The sequence below is a fragment of the Lampetra planeri genome, chromosome 12 (assembly GCF_965212315.1).
Source record: "Lampetra planeri chromosome 12, kcLamPlan1.2.h2, whole genome shotgun sequence".
In the NCBI taxonomy this organism is placed as follows: domain Eukaryota; kingdom Metazoa; phylum Chordata; class Hyperoartia; order Petromyzontiformes; family Petromyzontidae; genus Lampetra; species Lampetra planeri.
The window spans coordinates 7,960,784-7,974,899 of NC_136118.1; the positions used below are offsets into that span (position 1 = coordinate 7,960,784).

The following is a 14,116-nucleotide window of genomic DNA, read 5'->3' on the forward strand; positions in this document are numbered from 1 at the left end:
GCGCGACGGCTGGGAGTGAGTGTAGGGGGCCTCCGCATGCACACGGGGCGAGCGCGTACAGTGCGTGTTCCGTAAGGAGGGATGTGCAGTATATGGGTCGCGTTCCCGTGCACTCATCGGAGGTGGCATACACATTGTGCCCACACACACACACATAGAGAGAGAGAGTCACTCTGTACTGCACATGTTGTGCACGAGATATATTGGCACAATGTGGACATATAGGGCCGAAACATGCCGTAGAACCAAGTGCTATACGCTATAATACAACACATCTAACACACACGCTTCTATTCACGGACGCATTGCGTTGGTTTATAATTACACGCATATTACGCACGAACGGAACGTGTCCGAGAGGACGTCCTCCAACCGTCGGGGAGATGGAACGATTAATTCAGTCCGTGCGCTGGTGCCAGGTGGAATGTTGCATCGCAGGATTCGTGAAGAACTCCGGCGACTTGTGGAGGCCTTCATCCAGCAGTGGATTGAACATGGGGCTGATGATGATAACGCACACGTTACCTATGACTAAATCGGCCGGAATTCGCCCGATCGCAGCCGCTCTCGGAAGCTAAGCCTAGTTGAGCCTGGATCGTGCGTGTGTGGAGGACTAACACGTACACAAATGTGCTCTAGGCTGCGGCCACTCTACATGTTGGGGAGTACAGGGTAGTACGGCAAAAACATCCATTGTTGTACCGTACGTATATGCTCCCACGTCTGCTCCGCGTGCATTCACTATACACCGTACACTGACCTGGGTGAAGTGTGGTCTAATAACCCACACGACCTCATCCAGCAGTAGATTGACAAAAGTAATGTATACTACATGTGCGCGGGCTACAGATTCTTTATTCGTACGCGTACAACGTATAGACAATGCATAAATACATTCACATGCCGCATTGCATAGGTTCCTCGCACATGTGCGAGCGAATATTACGCTACATAAGGCGTACGTATTTGTAGGACCTACGTTTTGTATAGACGGCTTCATTTTCATTAGGAGCTGTCTGGGGCAAACTTCCGGATTATCGTTTGCGATTAAATAAATAAATGAATCTGTGTGCGTGTGTTTGTGTATACAAGTACATTCGTGCACATGGGCGATGCATACGGATTGTGGCACATGCTATGCACGTGTTATATAGACTGTAACAAACACGTGCGTTAGGATGGGAGGACGGGGCGACCGTGTGATGTGGAAGGCCATCGGTGTTGCTTTGGCAAAGACAATCCCGTGTAACTCGAGAATTTTACAGCGCCATATCAATAAACAAGCGTGAAAAAACAAACGTGATTATTCACACGCGTATATTAGTGTGTGCGTGTGTGCAGTGTGCACGTGTAGTGGTTAGCGCACAGCGCAACGAATCACAAGACCCGAGTTCGTTTCCCGCGACACGGCTAGCATCAAAAATCATTGATAAATATCCGAACCGGTCCTGAAACTACGAATCGGCCTCACGTGATTACTTGGTGAGATGTGTAAACAATATCACGAGGATGACAAAGGCCGCCGGGTGTGGTGCCGGCCACCCACCCCCTCGTGTGCCGTGTTGACCTTCATAGGTGCTCGCTAACAGCACTTGCCCCAAGAGCCTGTTATGGCTATAGGGGGGACCTTTGTGTGCGTGTACAAATACAATACATTCACGCGTGCAGGTCAATTCGCACGTCAATTAATGTATAGTAAACATTCTAGATTTGAAGCTTTCGTGACTGCAAGGGTTCATACTCTTTGATCTTTTCGGTAAAATTACTGTATCTCACTTGATACAGCAATTTTGCTGTGACGGTTCCACCTGAAGACGGAAGCTTGTGTTGCCTCCGAAACGTCGTGATTTAATTTATTTTCTTTTTTTTACCTACGTGACTTTACCGAAAAACCAAAGAGTATGGTAGCAAACAAACACGATTATTATCGTGAAGGATCGTAATAGGTGGTGGCAGCGACTATACTTGGGGAGGCCTTCATCCAGCAGTGGATTGACCATGGCTACTGCTGCATCCTTCCCTACCCGCTGCTGATGATGCAATACATACCTTGGTATACGATACTCGTAAGCGCACACATGTAGCGTACGAGAAATGTGCATTCGCAAATGCCCGTAGCGGTAAAAAAGTTTGGAGAACTGCGTGTAAGAATTATATCAACAAACGCGCCTCTATGCTACAAATACAATTCATTAATGTCCGTCGATTTTGATATTAATTACAGCTCATCATTCAATATATCGACATCTCTCTATTCAGCGATGTTAATACATTACAGCTGATATAAATATATTCGTGACAATCCTCTCTCCGAGTTTTATTACGATACTGTGAAAAGTTAAGGGCATCATCAATTGTGATATTCATTTTTTGTCAAACATTATTTGTCGATAAAACGTTCAGGTGCACCTTAACCGTACCCACGTCACTTTCGCAATGCAAAGATATAATATAGAGTTCGCTGCTAAATCAAGTTAGCATAATATATGTATAACATTAAAACAATCTCACCGCCTATAACAAGTGACGCGCGTATCGCGATTGACGAATGTGCCCGCTGTCGGCACCGGGGTAAAGATGCACTCCCAAATATACGATTTCGAGCTAATATTTTATTGTCTTACTTGCTACCGGAGTAAATACGTACGTGTGTGTGTGTAGTTTACAAGACGCGTGGTAAGGGGTGAGTATTGTTCTAGTTATTATAAACAAGCACCTATCAAGGGAAATATATTCTTTTTAATCAGCAAAGGCGAATGTTTGCTGGTAGTAATATACGCGTACATGACTATTCAATTCATATGTTATGAGTAATGTCTGTAAATAATTATCGATACGATAATTCGTGTGTATATTAGTATAAATATGAATTGTGAAATAAATTAATTTATACTTCATTATTTGAGTCTCAATTGTGAAATATGAAAATTAATATCCGGAATACATTCATCAATGCAAATAGTACGTTGTGTCGTTAAAAATTATTTAATTCGAAAAAATGGAAACAATTAAACACATGGGGATACGGAGATGAAAGTATTATATCACAATGTTAGAATTATTGTTTTAGATCTGGTATGCGCGTATACACACACGCATTTATATTTTACGTATGTTGTATGTATGCGTGATAATAAAACATTTTCACCCCCACCGAAAATGTGAACGCGTATGATGTTATACATGCACATTACGGAGAAACTGATTAGATAGTTACTTATTAATATATCCTTGTACGTGTGATAATTTTAATTACAACATATTTTTTCGGGTAAAACAACAACATAATAAATACACACGTACTATCGTTAAATTAATTTTCACCAAACCGATATAATTACACTTCAAGCAGCATGATGAGAGCGCACGCACCTGTAATTGTGCGGTGGTAAAATAGTTTGTAAAATAACCTTCTAAAATTTCTTGCCATCTAGCGCGCTCTTCCAATCTTCACGGAAGCATGGCAAATGTTCACCTCCAGTACATTGGCAATGTTTGCGCACATTACGAATTCGCACGTCCGAATAAAATTGCCAACGGTTAGGATTCGCATAAAGGAAAAAAAAACATAAGCAGCCAACTGAACTTGCCTGCGTGGCGAGTCAACTAGATCTGAACAATTAATCACGCGTTTCACGCAGTTGACGTTTGGTGCGACGTCGCCACGTATCCCCCAACCATCGCTTAATCCGCTGCGATCTCGGGACGAGCATGCGCATCGACGCGGCGACGCACGCTCTTCGAGTGAGACGAGTGCGTTCGGTGCGGGTTAGGTATCCTCTGCGCAGGTGACGGTAACTACAACTGGCACTTGGAGCAAACAAAACAAAAGGCAACAGACTCGTCAATAAACACCGCCTGCCCTGCAAGGAAACGCTCGTTTAGTACGCGACGTTTCGGGAAGTGGCCTTCGTAGCACAGTGGCGCCTATGCGGTCATTGCCCAATGCGGTATCAAAGGAACGAAACGGTGTTGAAATAAACAGACATTGCCGGAACTATTTTTTGTTTTATTTCGTCGCGATGTTTCAAATCTCTTGTCCCGTTCACGTATTACGGACGCGGATGAGTACGTCGTGGTATACTTTAGTTAGCACAGCGCGGGAGTTTATGTCAGTCTATTTCAGGTCACGGTGGTACACGTACAAAGTTTGATTTGCAAGAGGCGCGCTGTGTTTGTGCTGCACTCTACGCGTGTCGACATCTATGCGTTCAGCCAAGCTCGATTTCGAATCATCGCATGGACCTACAGAGATGACAAAATAATGGAAATACCCTCCCCCCCCAAAAAAAAAATCTTACGTTTATAACAAAAAGTAAATAAACGAACTGAAAAACGAATTGCGAATTAAGCCGATGTAGTTTTGGGCTATAACGTAATCAAGTGAGCGGGCTACGTCCATGCTGCGACGAGCGACTCACACGATCAGGCGCATCAACTCGTCTGTAAGCAGCGACAGACGGACACTCAAAACTCGCTCGCTCCGCTCCCTCGTTCTACATCTCGGCAGGGCCTCGGCTGTCACAATACGGCAGCAAAGAATTATGCGTGGGAGCCCCTTTTCTTATTTCCCTACAAACAAATAAATGCTGGACGAAAAAGAAGAAAACAAAAGTGAGTGTGAGAGAGAGAGAGGAGAGAGAAGGAGGGAGAGTGGATCGAGTTCATAATTACTGCTAATGATTTGCAAACAACTGCCGGGTTCTTTCACGGGCGTCAATCACGCGGGCGCGTGGGCTTTGTCCGCGCGCGCGGGGCCCGCGTCACTCACGCGGCCCGGCTCGAGAGAGGAGGAGTAGGAGGAGGGCCCAGCACTTAAACCATGCTGCTGCTGTGCGATTGATCATCAACATCATCATCATTCTACCCTCTAGCACAGAGCCCTGAGAAATCGGAGTTGGCCTACCCTCGCCACGCACGCACACACACACACACCGTCGCAAGCGCTGTCGTCCGCTGTCGACGACGAGTTATTATTCTCATCCTCGCGAAGGCGTAAAATGGTAGCACGGCTACAAAACAACAGCGGCGATTAACACCAACGATACAACAGCGACTCCAGCCACCGAGTAGGGCCGTCACTAACCCTATTTACGCGATGCAAGTAGGGCGGTACGGGGAGACATGATGCTTGTATTGAGGGCTTCATCATTCTCGCTCGATATGTTGAGGAGCGCTGATAACTTCGGCTGGCTTGGATTATCGGCGTAAGGCACTACCACTGCAATGCGAAGGTACTCCCCGACCATAATCATAAAAATAATAATCCTGTATTACCGTACTGTACTCGATATTCACGTAATTTTACGAGAACAAAATTAGTGTCACGATGACTTAACAAGGCGAGGCGTGTATGTCTGCGTGGTGTATGAGAGGCGAGTGGTGTGCGATCTACGTGTGATGTGTGAGAGGCGAGTGGTGTGTGATATACGTGTGATGTGTGAGAGGCGAGTGGTGTGTGAGAGGCGAGTGGTGTGTGTGTGATCTACGTGTGATGTGTGAGAGGCGGGTGGTGTGTGTGTGATCTACGTGTGATGTGTGAGAGGCGGGTGGTGTGTGATCTACGTGTGATGTGTGAGAGGCGAGTGGTGTGTGTGTGATCTACGTGTGATGTGTGAGAGGCGGGTGGTGTGTGTGTGATCTACGTGTGATGTGTGAGAGGCGGGTGGTGTGTGATCTACGTGTGATGTGTGAGAGGCGGGTGGTGTGTGTGTGATCTACGTGTGATGTGTGAGAGGCGGGTGGTGTGTGTGCGATCTACGTGTGATGTGTGAGAGGCGAGTAGTGTGGGTGTGATCTACGTGTGATGTGTGAGAGGCGAGTGGTGTGTGTGTGATCTACGTGTGATGTGTGAGAGGCGGGTGGTGTGTGTGTGATCTACGTGTGATGTGTGAGAGGCGGGTGGTGTGTGATCTACGTGTGATGTGTGAGAGGCGGGTGGTGTGTGTGTGATCTACGTGTGATGTGTGAGAGGCGGGTGGTGTGTGTGCGATCTACGTGTGATGTGTGAGAGGCGAGTGGTGTGTGTGTGATCTACTTGTGATGTGTGAGAGGCGGGTGGTGTGTGATCTACGTGTGATGTGTGAGAGGCGAGTGGTGTGTGATCTACGTGTGATGTGTGAGAGGCGAGTGGTGTGTGATCTACGTGTGATGTGTGAAAGGCGAGTGGTGTGTGATCTACGTGTGATGTGTGAGAGGCGAGTGGTGTGTGATCTACGTGTGATGTGTGAGAGGCGAGTGGTGTGTGTGCGATCTACGTGTGATGTGTGAGAGGCGGGTGGTGTGTGTGTGATCTACGTTTGATGTGTGAGAGGCGGGTGGTGTGTGATCTACGTGTGATGTGTGAGAGGCGGGTGGTGTGTGATCTACGTGTGATGTGTGAGAGGCGAGTGGTGTGTGATCTATGTGTGATGTGTGAAAGGCGAGTGGTGTGTGATCCGCGTGTGATGTGTGAGAGGCGAGTGGTGTGTGATCTACGTGTGGTGTGTGAGAGGCGAGTGGTGTGCGTCTTCCGTACGTGCGCGTCTGTGAATGGACGCGTTCGACTGCGCGTTGCAATGATCGTTCGTCCCGCGCGATCTTCGTGATTGGGTCACGTTCGGTCGATCGGCCCGTAGCGTCGTCTTGTCGGTAGGCGAGTGTGGAATACGCCGCGATAAAAAAAAATGGTTGCATTTCGTCGGCTTAAATTTGAATCGATAAATACCGCGCGCCCCTCCCTCCCTCCCACACCGCCCCCCGTGACCGAACTTGGCTGAGCGCCGATCAACATGGCGCTTCTTCCATGCAGCTCTCAGAGACAATGATTCGGCGCTGGCCTGGTTCATACACGCGTAAATGTGCGTGTGTGTGTAGCGGTTAGCGCGCTGCGCTACGAACCTGGCGACCCGGGTTCGATTCCCGCTCACGGCCAACACCAGTGACGATTATCTGAACCGGTCCTGGGCCTCCCCTAGGTCGACTCAACATCAAATGAGTACCTGGTGCGATGTGTAAACATCGCCACTGGGGAGACAAAGGCGGCCGGGCGTGGTGTTGGCCACCCACCCCCTCGTGTGCAGTGCCGACCTTTATAGGTTGCTCGCGAACAGCACTTGCCCAAATAGAACATGTTATGGTCGTGAGATATTTGTCTTGTATACACGGATATACGCACGTGGGTGTATCCAGCAGCATGTACACAACAACATATCCACGTGCAGCGGTGATAGGCATAATGGAACACGAACACACTGCTGCGTTAGCAGTTGTGCACAAATACAATTAACAACAACAATACACGGCTTAGGGTGCTGTTGACAATGCCTTTATATATTTAGAGATCCCCGCTTTAACATTCATAGACTTCAGTTTAAAATATTGTTAGCGAGCGCATATTAAGGCCGTACACATGCACACGCATATCCACGTAGGCGTATAAACGTGAATATGCACGCAAGCGTACAAAGATATTACACTACACATATATACACGTAAACACACACCTACAATTTGCATACTACACAAAACACACAAATACACAACATACAACTACTACACATAACATACACACACCTACAGACAAAAACATACACCCCGACACACACACAAGCATACCTAAACACACCTACAAACCTAAACATACACACGTAACAATCACAACAAATGAACACGTGTACGCGTTCAGAACAACCTGCTGCCAAGTTTCTAACAACGGGAGAAAAAATCCAAAACCCCCGAGCTAAGCGAAAGCTTCTTCTCGAACAGTTTTGCTTCTTAAGACATTTCAAATTATTCTTAAAATGTATTTAAAACGCGTAAAATAACGCATTACGAATACGTCTGTGTGTGTCTTTGTGCCGCGCCGGATCTAATTGGTGCTCGCCAACAGCTCTTTTCCCAACAATATATTAAGAGCTATACGGGGGATCTTTGTCTCATCTCGTCGTACGGTGGGTTGCCGTGACGGCGCTGCGCCGCGAACATGGCCATCCAAGTTCGATCCCTGCTCCGGCCAACATCAGTGACGATTATCTCAACCGGTCCCGGCCCCCCCCCCCCTGGGTGGACTCGGCCTCAAATGAGTAGCCGGTGCGGTGCGTAAACATCGCCACTGGGAAGACAAAAGTAGCCGGGCGTGGTGTTGGATATCCCTCCCCCCCCCACTCATCGTTTGCCGTGCCGGCATTCATAGGTGCTCGCTAACAGCCTCAACAATCTGTCAAGGCTATACGGGGGATCTTTGTCTTTGTAGTATCGCAGTGGGGAGCCCAGGTGGTGCGCCTGTCAGTGAGTCAGTCAACATGGCTCTGTCCCGTGACCCTGTCAACAGCGATACATCCAAATGTCACGTGAGGGCCTCAAGGTGCACCTAGCCTGGCACAAGCGCCGCGACGACGTCACCGCCACTTAGCGGCGCACGTCAGCTGCTGTGCGAGCGTGTACGTGTGTGTGTGTGAAATGAATGAATAGACGCTGCAGTTTGAACTTGAGATTCGACTAAAGTGCTGGAGGGAACGCGTTGATGCCCAGGCGAAGTCACCCCCCCCCCCCCCATTATCCCCCCTCCCACCCCCTACCACCACCACAACCACCACAACCAACCCCGTACCTCGCACAAGGATCCTGCGGCAGTAGTCGGGACCGGTGGGATCCGAAGACCCGTCCTTGGCGCAGTCCTGGCCAGAAGGCGGCAGGTCGGGTGAGGATCCCGCCTCCTCTCGCCTTGCTTTCGCTGCAGTGCTCGACCGACCCTGCTGCTGCTGATGATGATGATGTTGCTGATGCTGATGTTGCTGCTGCTGCTGCTGGTGATGTTGCTGTTGTCCCTGCCCCTTGGCGCTTTCGTCTTCCATGTCCCACCGCGCAGGCGCCCCTCACTCACGGGGCATGGGCCCGCCGATTCGCTCGCCGCGATGAGATTGAGCCGAGTTCCCCGCGGGTCCGTGAGCCAAATCGCAGGCAGAGCCCGAGACACGGAGATAACGAGGGCTGTGCGTGCGCGCGCGCGTGTGACAAAGAGAGCGAGAGAGAGAGGGAGAGCGCGCGGGCAAGCGTGAGCGGGCAGAGTTGGCGGAGAGAGCGAGCGAGAGAGTGAGAATGAGAGAGGCGGATAAATTAAAGAGCGAGAGAGAGAGAGCTGAGAGCGGGGGTTTAGTCGTGATGGAAAACAGAGGGCAGACACAGCGCGAGCGGTCCGGCGCTGCCGAGAAGTGAGAGGGAGAGAGAGAAAGCGGCGAGAGAGAGCGGTAATTTGGAATCTTCGCCGGGCCCCGAAGCGTGGTCGACACCGCGCTCAGCACAGCACTGGCGTGCGATGCGGTCGGGGGCACGGCGGGCAAACCCTGCAGGGGCTTCTGCTGCTACTGCTGCACACGCGGCGCGGCAACGGTAGCGAGCGATGAGGCCTCGGCGCGGCCGCTGTGCGCGGTCAGGAGGAGTGCGAGCGGCGATGATGCCGGCTCCTATGATCATCCGCCTTTTGATTGACTGAATAATAGGCCAACTCTGCGAGAGCAAGCGCCTAGCGCCAAGGCAGTATCCCGCCCTTCTCCCTCCCTCTCTTCCCTACCCGAGCCCCCCCCCCCCTCCACTACACCACCCGTCCCCACACCGACTGGACCCCCCCCCACTCTCCCAAACACTGCCCCCCCCCACCTCCACCCATCCCCCTACCCCCCACGACGCGCGCGTCCGCTCCGCGTGACAAACTATAGATCGGAAATAGAGGCGAATATTTCAAGGCGCTTTCTGCTTCTTTTTTGTCTTACGCGCGCGAAGGGAGCTCCGCTTCCCGCAATTCCACCTCCCCCCGCCGTTTCCCCCCCCAATAGCAACTCGGCGTGTGTGGAGGAGAGGCCCGGGCAGCACCAGCGGCAGCAGCAGGGGCAGGTAGACGTGGAGGCGTGCACCGCGCAGCGAGATCGACTCACTCGCAGAGTTCGCCAGCGTGCGCGTCTCTTTCACAACCACAACCACCGCCAGAAGGTCTCCGAGTGCGACAACTCCACGGCCGCGCGTGGATGGAAACCACGAGACACGCCGCCCCCCGCCGCCGCCACCTAAAACTCAACACATCCGTGAATGACACTGCACTAAGATGCATATCTTATGCACAATATGCGACGTTTCGGGCAATGACCCTTTCTTCATGTCAGACTTTTTTTTTCTCAAGAGGCACCTATATAAACATTACAAAAGTGGCGCACGAGACAAAAAAATTGGGGGACGTCGGCAAAATCGCCGTTATTTAATTATTTATAGACTTTGGCCACTCAAAAAAAAACAATGAATGCGTTTAAGGCGATCGCACAAGGGAAGGAGGGGCGAGTTTCGGGCCAGTTATTCCATTGTCAGAACATCGCCCCTTTCTTTCCGCCGATCGGACAATCATCCCCCCCCTATAAGACCATTGAGAGGGTCGGACAATGCGCCAATTCAAGCGAGCGTGGCGGGTGCGAGTGCGAGGCGTGCAGTTTGAGCCTCCCTGGTTCTGCCGGTAACCCCGGCGAGAGAGAGAGAGAGACGCAGACCGAGTGAAGAGTGCCTCGACGAGTGAGTGAGTGGGGGACGATGCGAGAGCGACATAAACTCGACGAGACTCGCTCCGCTCTCGCTCGAGTCGCTCGTATTCCCGACTCCTCGTCGGGTGCGGGAGCCACGCGGCTCTCTTCTTTGTGCTGCGGTCTTTGCGGGGGCGGGTTTCGTGAGTGAACGACCATTACCTAATTGGGTTATTACGGGGCCCCGAGGCCCCTCCGCGTGTGGCTCTTGGGCAGAGATGAATGGTGCCGGAGGGAGCTGGGAGGGGGGGAAAGGTCACGTGTCGAGGCGAGGTTGAGTGACAGGCGTCACACCCCGCGGACCCGCTGCCCGGCCGGCGATCTGTCAGTCAGAACGCGGGACACAGCCCAAAGTTCGTCCTCTCGACACAAAAGCTCCCCTCTCTCTCTCTCTGACACTCTCTCACACACTCTCTATCTCACACGCTCTCTCACACACTCATCGCACTCTGTCTCTCTCTCTCACGCTAGCCCCCACTCACTGTCGTCCTGTCTCACTCACTCTATCTTCCAAGTAACTCTCACTCACTATCATTCCGTAACTTTCTCGTTCGCTCTCACTCACTCTCCAACTTGCCTTCGCTCTCCCCCACACGATCTCACGATCTCGCTATCTCTCTCACTCGCCCTCTCTTTCTCCCACTCTCACTCTTTCACTCCCTCACTTTACTGACCCACCCTATTACTATCACACTTTCACTCTTACTCACGCTCTCACTATCACTCTCTCTTTCTCACCACCACTCTTTATTGCTCTCTTGCTATCACTCCTTCACCCACTCTATCGCTTTATCGTCACCGGTGTTGGCCGTGAGCGGGAATTGAACTCGGGACGCCGGGATGGAACCACAACGCGCAAACCGCTGCACTACCGCTCCGCACAAATAGTATCACAATCATCATCATCATTAGACGTAACTTCACACATGTACAACATCACACACGTACACGTGTACATCATGCCGCTGTTAAATTCGACTCGTTGCTCATAAAATATATTCAATATTTTGTTTCCACCAAATATTTGATTCATCGATGACTCAGATTGTATGCGTTGCAGTGTCAAGAACAATGCTTCAACGATGTCTTTTTTCTCCGGGCTCACTGCCCTTGCAGTAAACAAATTTAACTCACCGGCAAGTCATATTTGGATGGCCCAATAAAAAATAAATTGTATTTTTTTCTAGTTATGATTGTGTTGAATCTAAGCTCTATACCAGAACATTATTAGCGTATTCGCTTTTTTTACAACACTCACACAACTCACCATCACCTAACGAGCTTTGAATAAAAATTCATACACATGCTCATCCTCGTCATCATTAGTCACGGTCAATCCGCTGCCGGATAATAGATGGTCTCCCCAATCCACTGTCACTTCTAGTGTTGTGTGTCGTGATAACTTAGTCTTAAATGTACTTTACAACCCACCTCGTGCATGATATTGTTCATTTATTAAGTTATTTTTCAGCCAGCTCGCCAGGATTAGGCAATAAATGTCGCCCAATTTTTGCCCAGGAAAATGTAAAGCACCGCTGACTATCATTTGTGTTGTTAATTGTATCGTTCGTACGACGTCATCTGGATTCGAATCAACAACTTCCATTCCATATCGCATCGATATGAACAACAATAGAGTAAACCACTGTGGTCTTTGATAATTGGTTTTTTACCCTTCTATCTGGCAACAAAACTGACACCTTTTACAAGGAGTCATGTTTGCATAGACCGCAATACCTGCAGTCATAATACAAACAAAAGACAGGACAGTGCACATTATCAGAGTTATGTCTTTTGTTTGTATTATGACTGCAGGTATTGCGGTCTATGCAAACATGACTCCTTGTAAAAAGGAAGGTGTCAGTTTTGTTGCCAGATAGAAGGGTAAAAAACCAATTATCATATTTTTACTGGCAAATGAGGTTCCCATAGCACTGTGGTCTTTGATCCTTTAGTGTTGGAGGAACAGCAGAACCACACTCCCTCCTAAAGCCCTCTCGTTGTGGCGAGCAGAGCTCCACATTGGCATTTAGCTCCTGAATATATTGTTGCTATCCGCAAGAATAAGACTAGCCTCTGGTCAATGTTAGTCTACGGGCAGTGTTAGTCTACGGGCAATGTAAGCCAATGGGCAATATATTAACCACTGCAGTCTGCGTCCCTTCAATGACGAAATAGCAACACAACACGAACTCTCTTCTGAAGCCCTCTCGTCGTGACTGGCAGAACTCGACATTGGGCATTTGTCTCCTGAACATACCGCTGCCATCACGCGCAAGGCGAGACCGAAACGTGTCGTGCATCCGCGCCGATTGCACGCTACGCAAACGTTCCTCCAAAGATAAACACCAAAATCCTTCCCGCAACTAAGGAGGTGCCACAGTGGCAGATTGACGCGGTCTTCTCCATCTTTACGTCCCCGTGTGCGCGCGTCCACTCGGATGTCATTCGCTACATGAAGGCACGCACGGTGCTCTGTGGACATCAGCATAGGAGCCGAGCGAGACGCTTCAGCCCCAAATGAAACCCTCGAACTCATAAAAAATAAATACTCAAACAGAACGATGCCTCCTTCCAAACATTATTTCTCCAAATAAATACATAATTTCTTTACAACTTTTTTGCACATCCCCATCGGCTGAACAGTCTTCTGGGAGTGCACTTTTTCATCAGCATTTGGATCAATAGAAGCAAAATTCTGCACTGGTTTCGATATTCATTGTCTCATGAGCAGCCTCCGGCTTTGCTTACGCCCACGCTGGTCGATCAACATTCCGTAGGTGCCTCCCAATCACTCAACATTCGCCCGATCTCGTCACATCTCAGAAGCTAAGCGGATTTACGCCTGGAAAGCTTTCGTGACTGCAGGAATTCATACTCTTTGGGTCTTTCTACGTGACTACCGAAAGACCCAAAGAGTTTATTTGGATGGGCCACCACCGAAGATAAACCAGGTGTGTAAGGCTGCTGCTGGGCTACGTTACGGGCAGCAGAGGGCAGTGTAGAAACACATTCTAACATGTGGCTGACGCATGTTAAGCAACGCATCAGCAAGCGTAATCGGCAGCACCGCGTTCTATCCACCGCTCGATGAAGGCTTCTCCACGCCGTCGTCATCCCTCACGGTGCCGCGATGCCGCAATTCATCTCGCTCCTGCGCGCGAGCCGATCCCATCTGCCTTACCCCTTCGACTTCTCCGCTGTGTTCGCCCCATTGGCAGCCAATCCATCACTCGTCTCGTCCATTGGGCCATCATCATCCTGTAGAGCTCGCCGTGTTGGCAAACCGCCTTCTTCGTGTGCCGTGCCGGCCTTCAAAGGTGTTGCTCGCTAGCAGCACTTGCCCCAACAGTCTGTTAAGGTATGTTAGATGAGGGGATCTTTGTCTGGGGGAGTGTGTGGCGAGCGCTTCCGCGCTGCGAACCTGGCATTCCGATGACGATTTCCACTCACGGCCAACATCAGTGGAGAATATCTTAACCAGGTCCGGGCCTCCACTGCGTCGACATTCCTTGACGGTAAAACACGACGTCTCTGATTTGCGTTTATCCCTTGATCCGCGCGCACCTCTTCCC

General features: G+C 50.0%; 1 protein-coding gene across 1 annotated transcript in view; it reads right to left on the reverse strand.

Annotated features, from left to right (window-relative positions):
* Positions 1–8,834, reverse strand: part of LOC144721827 (ventral anterior homeobox 1b-like) — a 40,941-nt gene extending 32,107 nt beyond the window's left edge. The window contains exon 1 of the mRNA XM_078599749.1: positions 8,591–8,834. Within this exon, the coding sequence (XP_078455875.1) occupies positions 8,591–8,834 (244 nt within the window). The remainder of the gene's footprint in view (positions 1–8,590) is intronic.
* Positions 8,835–14,116: the final 5,282 nt, after the last annotated feature.